Source organism: Trachemys scripta, chromosome 2, assembly GCF_013100865.1.
Source record: "Trachemys scripta elegans isolate TJP31775 chromosome 2, CAS_Tse_1.0, whole genome shotgun sequence".
Classification (NCBI taxonomy): domain Eukaryota; kingdom Metazoa; phylum Chordata; order Testudines; family Emydidae; genus Trachemys; species Trachemys scripta.
This window is the reverse complement of record NC_048299.1, coordinates 57,153,042-57,168,030: the sequence shown is the minus strand read 5'-3', so window position 1 is coordinate 57,168,030 and position 14,989 is coordinate 57,153,042. Positions and strand designations below refer to the sequence as shown.

Here is a 14,989-nt window from a genome sequence, read left to right as displayed (position 1 = left end):
CGTTCCTACTGGGCTGTTTGCCTGTGGCTGAAAAGAAATCCTTCCCTGCAGTTAGCCAAGCGCGGGTGGGGGGAATTGGCCCTGAGCTTTTCGCGTTTGGCTAGCAGGGATCTTCCCTGATACCAGCCATGCGGTGGGGGGAGGGGTACAGCGATCATCCCAGATAATTGGATGGGTGGGGGGTAGCTTGTTTTCTGCTGCTGAAGGTTAACAGGAAAACCGCAGCAGTCAACGGGCTTTGCTTGGTATGTGGGAAAGGAGGGCGCAGAAGCTGAAAGACAATGGCTTACCATGGCTGCATGCAAGCTGAATTCTGTTGCCCGGACCTGCATCTGTGATCTCTAACACCAAAGCCACAGGCATTCAATATTAAGATGGAAAATGCGACCTTGTACTGAAATCACATGTGCTATGTAATGTGAATAGTGTTGTTCACCATGAAAGAGTATAAGCATTGTTCTGTAAAATGTATCATTTTAAAAACTTCTCTCCTTTTTTCATCCCTCCCTCCAGCAGCTGCAAATTTTTCAAGCCTCCCTCCTCCGTCCCGAAGGCTATCTCAGATAAGGCGGCAGAGAAAGAGGACGCGAGACAAGATGTTCTAGGAAATAATGGAGTGCACCTGCAATTAAAAAGCTCATTTGAATGAGTGGAAGGACACAGTATCTAACTACAGGAAAGATGCCAGTGAACGTGAGGTCATGAGGGACACTTGAGATGAGAAGTGGCAGGCTGCAACGCTGGGGCTGCTGCGTGATCAAACGGACATGCTCCGGTGTCTGGTGGAGTTTCAGGAACGGCAGCAGGATAACAGACTGCCGCTGCAGCCGCTGTATAACCTCCCTCCCCCTCACCATGTTCCATACCCTCCTCATCCAGACGTGTAAGAACGCGGTGGGGGAGGCTCTGTGCACCCTCTCACTCCACCCCAATGGACAGCACAACCAAAAGGCTGTCATTATATTCAATTTTTTCAGTGGCCTTTTACTTCCCTCCCATCCTCCTCCCAAACCTCACCCAGGTTACCTTGTCGGTTCTCTCCCTATGTTTATAATCAATTAATAAAGAATACATGATTTTTAAATGATAGTGACTTTATTTCCTTTAAAAGCAAGCTGTGATTTAAGGGGGGAGGGTGGTTTGCTTACAGGGAATGAGTCAATCAAGGGGGCGGGTTTTCAACAAATAGAACTTTCACATTGTAGCCTGGCCAGTCATGAAACTGGTTTTCAAAGCTTCTCTGATGCGCAGCGCTTCCTGGTGTGCTCTTCTAATCGCCCTAGTGTCTGGCTGCGCGTAATCAGCAGCCAGGCGATTGGCCTCAGCCTCCCACTCCCGCCATAAAGGTCTCCCCCTTACTTTCACAGAGATTGTGGCGCACACAGCAAGCAGCAATAACAATGGGGATATTGGTTTGGCTGAGGTCTGAGCGAGTCAGTAACGATCGCCAGCGACCTTTTAAACGGCCAAATGCACATTCTGCCACCATTCTGCACTTGCTCACCCTGTAGTTGAACAGCTCCTGACTCCTGTCCAGGCTACCTGTGTATGGCTTCATGAGCCATGGCATTAAGGGGTAGGCTGGGTCCCCAAGGATAACTATAGGCATTTCAACATCCCCAACGGTTATTTTCTGGTCCGGGAAGTAAGTCCCTTGCTGCAGCCGTTTAAACAGATTAGTGTTCCTGAAGATGCGAGCATCATGAACCCTTCCCGACCAGCCCACGTTGATGTTGGTGAAATGTCCCTTGTGATCCACAAGTGCTTGCAGCACCATTGAAAAGTACCCCTTGCGGTTTATGTACTGGGTACCCTGGTGCTCCAGTGCCAAGATAGGGATATGGGTTCCAGCTATCGCCCCACCACAGTTAGGGAATCCCATTGCAGCAAAGCCATCCACTATGACCTGCACATTTCCCAGAGTCACTACCTTTCGTAGCAGCAGCTCAGTGACTGCCTTGGCTGCTTGCATCACAGCAGCCCCCACAGTAGATTTGCCCACTCCAAATTGATTCCCGACTGACCCATAGCTGTCTGACGTTGCAAGCTTCCACAGGGCTATCGCCACTCGCTTCTCAACTGTGAGGGCTGCTCTCATCTTGGTATTCTGGCGCTTCAGGGCAGGGGACAGCAAGTCACAAAGTTCCAAGAAAGTGCCCTTACACATGCGAAAGTTTCGCAGCCACTGGGAATCGTCCCACACCTGCAACACTATGCAGTCCCACCAGTCTGTGCTTGTTTCCCGGGCCCAGAATCGGCGTTCCACGGCTATAACCCGCCCCATTAACAGCATGATCTCCAAAGCACCGGGGCCCGCAGTTTGATAGAATTCCATGTCCATGTCCTCATCACTTTCACCACCGCGCTGCCATAGCCTACTCCTCGTCGCCTGGTTTTGCAGGTTCTGGTTCAGCATAAACTGCACGATAACGCGTGAGGTGTTTACAATGTTCATGACTGCTGTCTTGAGCTGAGCGGGCTCCATGCTTGCCGTGGTATGGCGTCTGCACTGTTCACCCAGGAAAAAGGCGCGAAACGGTTGTCTGCTGTTGCTTCCCTGGAGAGGGGGGAGGATGTACCCAGAACCAGCCGCGACAATGTTTTTGGCCCCATCAGGCATTGGAATCTCAACCCAGAATTCCAGTGGGCGGAGGAGACTGCGGGAACTATGGGATAGCTATGGGATAGCTACCCACAGTGCAACAATCCGGAAATTGACGCTAGCCCCGGTACATGGACGCACACCACCGAATTAATGTGCTTAGTATGGCCGCATACATTCGACTTTATACAATCTGTTTCCAAAATTCAAATTATATAAATTCGGATTAATCCCGTAGTGTAGACATATAGTCCGAGTTAAAGAGAAAACAGACATGTTATAAATAATAGTCTAGGTTGAGTTAGTTAAAAAAAATTCATTATTTTAAAAAAATCCTGAAAATTGTCTTTTGAAATTTCAAGATTTTCAATCATCTGATTCTAGGGTTATTACTGTTCAATATCACCATAACAGAGGTATCTGAAGACACCTTGACCTTTTGCCTCACTGAGTATCCTAGACATGGTGTGATAATTTAGACATTGTCATCACACCGAATTGTATCCCATTCCAGAAATCATTCCTGACAACTATCCTTGAGTGGAATCTTTTGAATTAAGTAGTAGAAGAAAATCTGTGTCTAATACGGATACCTCCTGAAAGGAGAATAGGAAACCTGTTAAACCAAGACTGATATGTTGAGCTCATGGGCAAAGCTATCCTTGTCAAGTCTCTAAATTGATTGGCTAATTGATTTGTAAGAGTAATAGCAACAGGGAGGAAAGTTTTAGAGGATTTAGTTTCAAATGTACCTTTCAGGGGCTGCTGCTCCTGAGGTTCCCTAAGAAGCTCCGCTACTTTTGCCTGACACACAAGACACTATTTGCTGTCTCTAGATTTTATCAGTAAGAAGTTAATGGACTACCAACATTTCAAGAAAAGGCTTCGGGCATTCTGATAATCACTTAAATCTCTCAATCAGGAGAACTGAGTTTACAACCCTCAAGAAAAAAAATCCATAGGATTATTTTTCTAATTTAAACTACTTTTTACTCTGCTTGGGCAGAGATTTCCTCAATGGACTGCTCTGTTAAGGATGACTCTCACAGTACCTGCCCCACTAAGCATGTGCTAGATAAAACACAACAAAGAGGCAGAAATACTAGTACAACTTAACAATGAGAAAAAGTTCCATTTTAGAAGTTTTGACTTCACAAACAATAGGAACTGCTTTAGCAAAACTAAGCTTTATCAGCAGGGATCACTACAACTCCCTGAGAATCACAGTGCTGCACATTAATTGAGAGACTGGTTATATTAGACAGAAGTTCTAAATGGTGAAAAGTAGAAGCTATTTTGAGTCTGTGCTCCACTGACTGAGCAGAATCCTTCCATTAGCTCCTGAAAACAGAAAAATTGCTCAGTTGCCAGTAAACATAACTACTGCAGCTTAACTTGGATCTCAGAAATGGCACTGCAATTTTTTCCCCATGATGGATTCCAATATACAGTCCCATACAAAAACACCAATAAGATAGACATAAGGTTGAGAGTACATATTAGTAACTTAAGGGTAAAACATCTTACAGTTTGTTGTAAGTATTATAAACCAAGGAAACAGAGAGTTCAGATTATGCTTACATTGAGGTATGGAAATGTGCAGTTAAGGCTCCCCCAAAAAAACCCTAAGCTCTGCTCTGTAGTGACATCATACAATACTAATATGATTTTACTGTTTGTTGTCCCAGATTAGATTAACCTGATTTTTAAAGACTATTGATTTTTTCATATTTCCACCCTCTTTTCCTTAAATAAAAGGCTGACACATACTAAATTTCTCGAAGGACCCATTTTTAAAATTATTTTAATGAATAAATTAATGGGGTTACTTGCAATTTCTCAGAAAAATCATTCTGTACTCAAAGGGTAAATGCTGTACTCATACAAAAACAAAGAGGTTGAATCCCTGCTTTACAGGTAAACTGGAACTCAACCTTAACTAGTCTTGACGTGCATTTCCATAATGGTATCAGTGATGTTCTCTCACCCTGAACACTGCTGGATGGTCTTCTCAATATAAATCATTTTATTAAAAATGCTACTAACCTATAGCTTAAGTGCTTCTACTTAGTGAAAGAGGCAATTTCTTACCCAATAGCTTAAGTGCTTCTACTTAGTGAAAGAGGCAATTTCTTACCCAATAAGTCTCTGATAGCAGTATCTCCTCTAAACCTGACTGTATGGACTCTGCATAAATAAGTCTTTAAATGGGCTTTTTCAAAAAGTCTACTTACACATGCTGCATGGCATCCTCAAATAAAACTAAGTTCATAGAAGCATTAAGCTCATTGTAGCTTTCTAGAGTCTCTGTAAGTATCTTCCTCAGTACTTCCCATTCCTTGACAGGCATGTAATGAGGGTTGGCTACTCCATTTGCAAAATGGCAATAAATGAGCGGGTGCTGGAGCAGAAGATGATCTTCCACGCCCTAGCAAGTGGGGAGAGAAAAAAAATAAAAGACTGTCCAAAAACATAGGAAATGTCACATTTAATGGCTAGTTCAACAGTGCCACAAAAGCCCACAATACTGTCAAATAGTTTGCTGGGAAGGTTCAGTTTAGAGCTGACCAAAATTTTTAATTTGAAATTTTTTTTCTGACAATAAATGACCTTCCTTAATTTTTTTTTGCAGAAAATTTTAATTTTTCTAAATTTTCCAATTTTTCAACAATAAAATAAATTAATCCCCCCCAAGCCCACAGAAGATTTCCAATTTTTAGTCCCCCTCTTCCCCCCTCCCCCCCAAAATTCCTGTTTTTCCTCTTCCCACTCCTTTTTCAGTGGCAAAATGTAAAGGGGAAAAGGGTGAAAGTGGGGGGGGGGCAGAAGAGCCAAAGTGTCAAAAACAGGTTGGTTTGTTTGTTTGAAATCTGGGACAGGGGTTCGTTTTTTTTGGCAAAAAAAATCAAGAAAACTCTTTCCCCACAATAAATACACATGCATTTTTTGACAAACTATTTCAGATAGTCCCACTGCCTTGTCTGGTAAAGAATGGATATATTTCAGAGTAATAAATGTTTTTGAAGAATCACAATACTATATAGTTAATTCACACTTTGGTATTGGCACCAATACACCCATTTATTCAGGAAGAAACTACAGGCTTTAATATCCAGCTATTGTATCTTGCTGACGTTCTGCTGCATTCCCAATGGAATGTTATGCCATGCCTGATATAATGGACAGCACTAGATATACACTTTGTTTGTTGTACGTGCCATGTTAGGCAAGGGGAGAGACAGTTGTAGTAAAGTTTAATGAAAGGGTTGTTAAAAGAAAACAAAATGAAGAGGAAAAGGCATATTCCTTGTAATTGCATTGTAAATCAGACAAGAATTTAGCCCAGAAAATCTAATCTGAAACCATAACCTGTATTTATTTGCAAACCTTGTTTACTGTGTATCTAATTATTGTTTATTTTCTGTAAGACTGGCTTATATTTATGGTACTTGCAAATGCCCAGATGACAAAACTATACATTGTTATAACAAAGTGATCTGATGCCCAAATAAATGCTGAAATTAAAAACTAAGAAATAAAGATAATTTTGTTTTGCATTAAATAGTTGCATACGTTTTGTTAATCAAACTATTGGAGAAAAACTCTAATACAAAATAAAAAATTAGCCTCCCAAGGAAAAAGCTAGAAAGGTATTAAATAAATATATTTGTATCACAGTTATGTAAAACTGATCAAATAAACACCATCTTGTTACCTCAAATTCACTCAACTACATGAAGATTCATTTCAGTGAGAAGGTCATTGCCTCCATTTTAAGGATGGTCTCAAGCGTTTGCTTAAAAGTGCTAACAACAGTGCAGCAGATACTTGAAAACCCTCACAGCTAATCAAACACGAGTGGAGAACTATAGTCAAGAAGAAAATTACCATCTTTGCAGAGACCAGAATTAATGATATCACATTGAAAAAGCCTTACTTGTTATGGTCATTGGAAAGCTAGTACCCGCTACCACATCAATCAGGTACTTACTTTTCTTTGATAGAAACCTTGCTAACAGATGATGTTAAAGGGAGTATGTTGAATCAGCACATTCACTGGCTGCAATTTCTTGGGCTACAGTATGGGACTTTTGTGGTTATTTATAGTTGCAGTAAATTTGACATATCCCTGAACAACTTTAATTTAATCAACATTGCAGAAGAAGATATTTCCAGTATATAGCCTTACCTCAAAATACTTGTGTGCAGTGTCGATCAGCTTTTTATGAAAAAAATGACAGTCTTTTGGTTCCACCAGTTTATCTCCATAAACACGTGAAGACTCATGAAGCCAAAGACATACAAGATCATTTGGTTGCCTTAAACACTCAGGTGTAGCAAATAAAATTCCCTAAAAATAATACAATATAGCCACATTTTAAAAAAATTGTGTCACTAAACAGCAAAAGTAGCCAAACTCTAGAATGCCAGTCAGCTTCTGCTCCTTTAGTTCCTAAAATATGAGTCACCTAATTTCCCTAAAATGCCTTTCCATGCTCATTACATTTTATTTTTTTCAGAAATTGATTGTACTAATTGATAGGGAAATATAATTTGTCTTTTGGACTGTAAATTCTTGAATCTGCATTCAAGTCCCTTTGCAGATTAGCAAGTGTTTCAGTTTATCAACTCTGTGAAAAAATTGAATCCATCATCAAACAAACATTCAGTAGAACCTCACTAATCTGCACTGAAGAGAAGGAGGTCAAGTGTGGATCAGTGAGGTGTGAGGACTTGATGCATGGCAGGATGAAGAGGACAACCAGCACTAGGAGTCAGTTATAAATAGCCCTGTTTCGAGGCTTTATTGAGGAAAATCTGAAAGTGGTTGTCTTGGCCAGGAAAAGACTATTTAGAATGTGTCAGTTGGTTGAATTGAAGTCAAACTCATTAATCCAAGCTCAAGGCTTCAACTCAACTACTTAGCACACACTAAAGTATGACTTGCCTTGTATATGCTAGAATTTTAGAGTGCTAGGTAACAATCCTAAAAATAACACCTTTTTATCATAGTCAAGACAAATCCAAGATGACATAGCACTCACCTCAGGAGGGCCTCCTAGCAACTGTGTGTGGTATTGCAGGCCTTTCCTGCCCGTGTCATGCTCTGTAAGTTGTCAACCTAGCTTGGTAGGCCTTCAATGGCTCAGCCCTCTGGCCAAATCACATAGTCAACTGGATGAGCCCCTTCCGGGATAGCAAAGAGGTCAATATGCTGTTAGCCCTCACCAGGGTCCTCAGCCCCATCTCTAGACCCTTTTTAATCCAATCCTTTGCTTGGGTTTTTAAAGGAGCCTTGCCACCTTCTCGGGACTTAGGCCACTTTGCCAGTGGCTGGCAGGGTGGGAGAGAGGAGCCCAGATCACCTGTCCCAGCTCCTTTTATCTGAGCCTGCCGGGTCCTGATTGGCTGCTCCTTCCTGGGGTTGGGTGTGGTAAGACCATGGGGCCTCCAGTAGGGGGCTAACGAAGGCCTGGTACACTCCATCATAGTAACATATCACAAGTGTTCAACCTGCCTCAGCACAGCAACAGAATCTCACTAGTCTGTGAGTTGGAGGCCTGGCCTACATCTAAAACTAAGGCTGACCTGGGGATGCTCAGGGATGAGAAAAATAATTACACTCCTGAGAGATAAAGTTAAACTGACCTAAACCCCAGTGTAGGCACCACTAGGTTAAATGGAAGAATTCGCCCATTGACCTAGCTGCCGCCTCTCAAGGGGGTGGATTTACTACAGCGATGGTAACAGGTGTCTGCACTACAACAACATAGCTGCAGCATCGCAGCTGTGCGACTATAGTGCTTGTAGTATAGGCATCCCCTTAGTATTTCAGTGAACTGCAAACACAAAAATCCATTTTCAGTGTGCATTTGAGGTTTACAGAAGTGTGGGTTAGTGAGGGTCCCGTTAATATTTTCAGCACTATTCATCTCTTTCCTGCCTTCTATTTAACTTTTCAGAATTCCAGCCTTGAGTACCTCACATGAGAATTATTCTATCATGAAAAGGGCTATGTGAATTATTACTGGAGTTTGCAAGTTTTCTGATTCACTAGAGTGAATTATTTACATCAGTATACCAAGACTTAAGGTTTTCCTTGTTACCTTACATGTTAATTCTCATTCCAATAGATAAATCATAGCCTGCGGTTTTGGAAGTTACAGATAGTGCTACAGTCTCAGAATGCTAGGTCCTAAAATTCTCCTTCTATTTGTACAAGGATGAAAACCCATATATTATGTCAGACTAGAAAGCACATATTAATGGGAAAAAGCATTCAATACAAAAAAACTAACTATTTCCTATTTGAGAAAGATTTTGATGACATATGCACAAAACACACTGAATTAGCTTACTTACCACAGTGCGTGTATTGGGAGGAGTGGTACCCTCTCTTTTCTGTGGGACCAGACCCATGCAGAAACCACTCCCCCCTAAAACATGTGGGTTGGTTAAGAGAATATTTCAGGGAGGAGCCATCACTCCCCCCTCAACCCACCCCACAAAAAAATTCTCAAGCTAGCAGGAGCTAGCGGAATCCAGTTTTCGCTCTGTACTCCCATGCACTGATTGGCTGTTTTCTCCATTCCCTAGCCTCAATCTCTTTACTTCAGCCTCACTCCCCCACCCTTCTTTGCTTCCCCACCTTCTAACCTTTACATCCCCTCTCCCTTTGTATTTTCATTTAGACATTTCCCTCCCAACAAAACCTCACCACCACCCCCAAAATCATAGCCTTAACATGATGTTTGAAAACCATCACTCTGAGCATTACATCCCTTTCTCCTGCTGTCTGTTTGTTTTGTCTATTTAGATTGTAAACTCTTCAAGGCAGGGACTGTCTGTTACTATTGGGACAGTGCCTAGCACAATGGTTACTCTTGGTTGATCCTAAGCACTACTATAATAAACATAAATAAATATTACTATTAATAATATTAATAAGAAGAAGTTATACCTAGAGTGAAAGTCGGTCTATGATACAGACCTGGAAGATGTTTGAGAGGTCTCTTAGGTTAAAGATGTAGTGGAATTTAACCGCAGTTGGCAGAAAGTTCTGAACCATAGTTTGATGAAGCCATATTGCTGCTTGGATCATGGCTGGAGCATTCTTTAACACTGATGGATTAAAAACATGCCTCTGGAAGTGGAAACCAAGGATCTTGCTATAAATGGTGTTCAGGGCATCAGCAGATGGGAAGTTCAGAGCAAACACTGTGAAATGTCTCTGAAAATAAGAAAAAAAAATAAGATTGTTATTATTCTGAGGGCAGACAGAAGTGAAGTCAATGACCACCTGATAATTCCCACAGACTGAGGCAAAGAGGCTGACTGCTGTGTGCCACTCAGGGTATGTCTACACTGCGGCTGGGAAAGACCCTCCCAGTCTTGGTAGACAAACTCACTTTAGCAAGGAATGAGCTAGCGCACTAAAAATAGCAGTATGGACGTTGCGACTTGGGCTGCAGCTCAGGCTCTCAAGCCTAGGGGATGGTTGGTCAGACTTCCTGACGTATTCACTGATGTACACCTTGCCTCCCGTCTCCCTGCTTCCTTGCACCCTCTGAAAGAACAAGCAGACCTAGGCAGCAGTAATCTTCAACTGTCCCCTGGGCCTTCTGTCCTGAATGACTAGAAACAAGAGGCCTTCCTCATAGCTATAGAGGTTGCAATGCTGCCGCACCAAGTGATGCCTGAATGGATGATCTGGCAACCAGTTTGTTTTTGCCCAGGATGGCCTGGAATTGGGGCCTGCATTCTTGCGGCATTTTATTGGTGGACTCTGTTTGTTGTAATATAAGACATCGGTGCCTGGTAGTTTGCAATATGGAAGAGTGGGCTGGCTGATGAGATGTTCTTTCTGCTGAAGAGATCTTGTCTTCTGATAGCTGTGTCCAAGAGAGTGGACCTGGGCTGGTGCAAATGCCTGGACGATGACAGAGTTCAGGTTAGGGTGGAACAACAAAAATTCCACTCCCTTGGAGGGCAAAAGTACTTCTCTACACTTTTTGGGATCAGGGCACAGGTGGTTGGTGTGTGCCAAATAGTTTTAGCAGGATCCAGTGTGGCCTCATTGATCGGGAACGCCACCTTGGAAGGAGCCGTAGAGTGGAGAATGTTCAGAAGTTTAAGGGTGAGATGCTGAATCTCTTCCAATGGGATCGCAAAGGTGTCTGTGATCCTCCTCGGGAGGTCCTGGTATTGTCTATAATCCTTCGGGGGAGAAGGAAAGACTGGTGCCACCATCTCAACTGGAGATGAAGACAATGCTGTCAGTGGATCCAGTGCTACCAGTACAACGCGCTCTGATGCAGACTAAGACCCAACCCTTGTAAGCGATCTCTATGGAAATCAGGACTCTATGGAATCTCACTCGGTGCCGGGGGTGGGGAGGGGAAAGGATAGGTAATCCTCTTCTTAGAGGACTTGTACATGATTTATCTCTTTTTACGACTGCTCCTCCTTACCCTCGCTCATATCTCTGTTCAGAGGAGTCCTTGGGTTTACTGGAGGATTCCAAGCTGGAAAATGTCAGTGCTGGAGGTTCAGATTGATGAAATGGAGAGTGGAAATGGATCCAAAATGGGTCTCATGGAGAGCTCCATTAGATGCCTATGGAGTCTGAACTCCAGAAACTGCTTAGTATGAGAAGGAAAGGAGAGGCAGATATCACACTTCAAAGGAATGTGTGATTCAGGACTGGTCTTCACTACGGGTAGATCAACGCTGCTGCAAATCAGTGCAGCAGGGGTCGATTTAGCGGGTCTAGTGAAGACTCACTAAATCGATGGCAGAGCACTCTCCAGTCGACCCCAGTACTCCTCCTCTCCGAGAAGAGTAAGGGAGGTCAACCAGACAGCATCTCCCATCGACACAGCACAATGAAGACACCAGGATAAGTCGACCTAAGCTACATTGACTTTATTCACGTTATTCACGTAGCTGGAGTAGTATAACTTAGGTCGACTTACCCCGATAGTGAAGATAAGCCCTCAGAGGCAGTTCAGGCAGCTCTCATGCTGGTCACTCATCAGGAAGTTCTGAAGACAGACCAGGCAGGGTTTGAGGCCTGGAATCCTTGGCATACAAAGTGCTCTGATACATGGGGGAACAAAAGGAGCAGGAAACCTGATCCCCAAATTATCTAACTAAGACTAAACTAATAGCAACTATTTAAAATGTATTTATAAAGTCGAAGTTGGAAAGGAATGTTAGAAGGCTACAGACACAGAAAGGTTCCCTCCCAGACTGAGAACAGTAAAAAGGAACTAGAGAGGCAGTCAGTCTGGGCTGCTTCTTATGCCCTCACTTGGGAGCATGAGGCAGAGGTGAAAGCAAAGACCAGCAGATAGTGCTGTTGAAGAGTTTCAGGCACATAGAGCACATGTGCACACACAGGGAATACCCATACAGACCAGCAATCTATACACTTTGATAAAATCTGCTGGTTGGGAGCACAGAACTGCTATTGGCATCACTGGGAGTTCAAGGTGAGAAAAGAGGCTGACCATCTCCAAATTACAGATGCCCACCGGGTTACGCAAACCCGACTTATGCAAATCCGCACTTACGGAAAATGTTAAGTAAACTAGAAATAGGAGGGTTTTTATTGCGGTTTTTTTTGGCGTAACTGTCAGGTATACGCTTCCGACTTATGCAAAATTCAAGTTACGAAAGGCATTCCAGAACAGAACGCTTGCGTAAGTCAGGAAGCGTCTGTAGTGTTTATGTCTGTTGCAATGAAAAGCTAAATTCTAAACATTATATCTAACATATTAAATAATAAATATAGGGTTATTATGATATAGCTCTTGAAACCATACCTGGAGTCGAGGGTTGATAGTGAAATTGCCAGCAGTTGGATTCATACAAGCAACATATTGGCAATTATGTATTTCTTTTACAGTTAACTTCTGCCTATCATACCTAGAAGATAGAAAATATAACAACTTTAGTTTAAAATGATTGATAATTACTGTCAGCGCATCAGAGGTAGCGCATGGCTTAGTGCTAACTGGAAGGTAGAAATTCTAACATTTCAAAATTTGTTTTTGTCCTGACTCAGGATGAAAATTGCAATTCTGAATTTTGTGTAGAAGAGAAATTCTGAAAAAATTTGATTTGGAAACTACAAAATGACCTTAACAAAATGTTTCATTTAGATAATGTTGAAGCAATCTATATATAGTAGAAACAAAATGAGAGAGTAATAGAATTATAGAAATAAAGGGCATGGAATGGACTTCAAGATGTTATCAAGCCCAGCCCCCTGCAATGTGGCAGGACCAAGTAAACCTAGAACATCCCTGGCAGGTGTTTGTCCAACTTGTTTTTAAAAGCTTCCAATGATGGGGACTCCACAACCTCCCTTCAAAATCTATTCCAGACCTTAAATACCCTTATAGTTAGACAGTTTTTCCTAATATCTAACTTAAATCTCCTTTGCTGCAGATAAACCCATTACTCCTATCTTCAGTAGACTGGAGAACAACTGATCACCATCCGCTTTATAACAGCCCATAACATATTTGCAGACTGTTATCAGGTCCCTCCTCAGTCTTCTTTTCTCAAGACTAAACATGCCCAGTTTCTTAATCTTTCCTCAGAGGTCAGGTTTACTACGCCTTTATTTTTTTGTTGCTCTCTTCCCAATTTGTTCACATTTTTCCTAAATTGTGGTGCCCAGAATTGGACACTGTACTCCAACTGGGGCTTCACCAGCACTAAGTAGAGCGGAACAATTAGCTCCTGTGTCTTACATACAAAGTACTTTGTTTTGATTTGGAATTGTTTCAAAATTTCCCCATTGAAAATTTCATCAAAATCAACCGTGTCTCGTGAAACATTCTGATTTTGACAAAACTGCATTTTCCGACAGAAAATTGTTCCATCCAAAATATTTCAATCAGCTCCAGCATGACTCTTTACAATATAGACAGGTCCTAGCACCCAGTCTAGCTTGGACAGATATAGTACAGTACAATTAAGGAGGTAGAATGAGTGTGGGAACACAATGGGTATGTGCACGCTGCAGCAGAGAGCGAGTCTCCTGGCCCAGGTAGACAGACTTATGGTAATGGGGCTTGCACTAGCACACTAAAAATAGTTGTGTGGACATTGCGGTACTAGCGGAGACTCAGTCTACCCACCCCAGCTCGGACCCAGAGAATAGGGTGAGCTTGAATTCAGGTGGCTAGCTCAAGGCTCTGCTGGTGCTTCAACATACACACAGCTATTTTTAGCGCACTAGAGCGAGCTCCATTACCATGAGAAGTTTGTCTACACAAGCTGGGAGTCTCACTCCCACCTGCAGTGTAGACATACCCCCAGAGTAAAAGAGCTAAAATGAGCAGGTTTCATCACGGAGAGCCAACAATATGCTGGGCACAGAGGAAGGGGAAAGTTGTTCCATGTGCAGAGCACCGTGAAAACAGGTATCAAGCATATTTGACAGAAAGAAGAACAGGAGTACTTGTGGCACCTTAGAGACTAACAAATTTATTAGAGCATAAGCTTTCGTGGACTACAGCCCACTTCTTCGGATGCATATAGAATGGAACATATAATGAGGAGATATATATACACACATACAGAGAGCATAAACAGGTGGGAGTTGTCTTACCAACTCTGAGAGGCCAATTAATTAAGAGAAAAAAAAAAAAACTTTTGAAGTGATAATCAAGCTAGCCGAGTACAGACAGTGTGATAGGAAGTGTGAGAGTACTTACAAGGGGAGATAGAGTCAACGTTTGTAATGGCTCAGCCATTCCCAGTCCTTATTCAAACCGGAGTTGATTGTGTCTAGTTTGCATATCAATTCTAGCTCTGCAGTCTCTCTTTGGAGTCTGTTTTTGAAGTTTTTCTGTTGTAATATAGCCACCCGCAGGTCTGTCACTGAATGACCAGACAGGTTAAAGTGTTCTCCCACTGGTTTTTGAGTATTTTGATTCCTGATGTCAGATTTGTGTCCATTAATTCTTTTGCGTAGAGACTGTCCGGTTTGGCCAATGTACATGGCAGAGGGGCATTGCTGGCACATGATGGCATATATCACATTGGTAGATGTGCAGGTGAACGAGCCCCTGATGGTATGGCTGATGTGATTAGGTCCTATGATGATGTCACTATGATATGCATCCGAAGAAGTGGGCTGTAGTCCACGAAAGCTTATGCTCTAATAAATTTGTTAGTCTCTAAGGTGCCACAAGTACTCCTGTTCTTCTTTTTGCGGATACAGACTAACACGGCTGTTACTCTGAAATTTGACAGAAAGTAATAAAAGGCAATAGGTGTGATTAGAAGACCACGTCTTGGTTTTTGCAATATGGCCCAATGGACGGGGCGTGAGACAAGGAGTCAGGGAACCTGGATTTGATTCCAGGC

General features: G+C 42.5%; 1 protein-coding gene across 1 annotated transcript in view; it reads right to left on the bottom strand.

Annotated features, from left to right (window-relative positions):
• The window catches only part of DNAH11 (dynein axonemal heavy chain 11), a 294,982-nt gene that overhangs the window by 136,141 nt on the left and 143,852 nt on the right, over positions 1-14,989 (bottom strand). Inside the window, exons 48-51 of the mRNA XM_034759480.1 lie at positions 12,430-12,532; positions 9,594-9,833; positions 6,792-6,953; positions 4,837-5,030 (exon numbers count right to left, since the gene is read on the bottom strand). Coding sequence (XP_034615371.1) covers positions 4,837-5,030; positions 6,792-6,953; positions 9,594-9,833; positions 12,430-12,532 — 699 coding nt within the window. The remainder of the gene's footprint in view (positions 1-4,836; positions 5,031-6,791; positions 6,954-9,593; positions 9,834-12,429; positions 12,533-14,989) is intronic.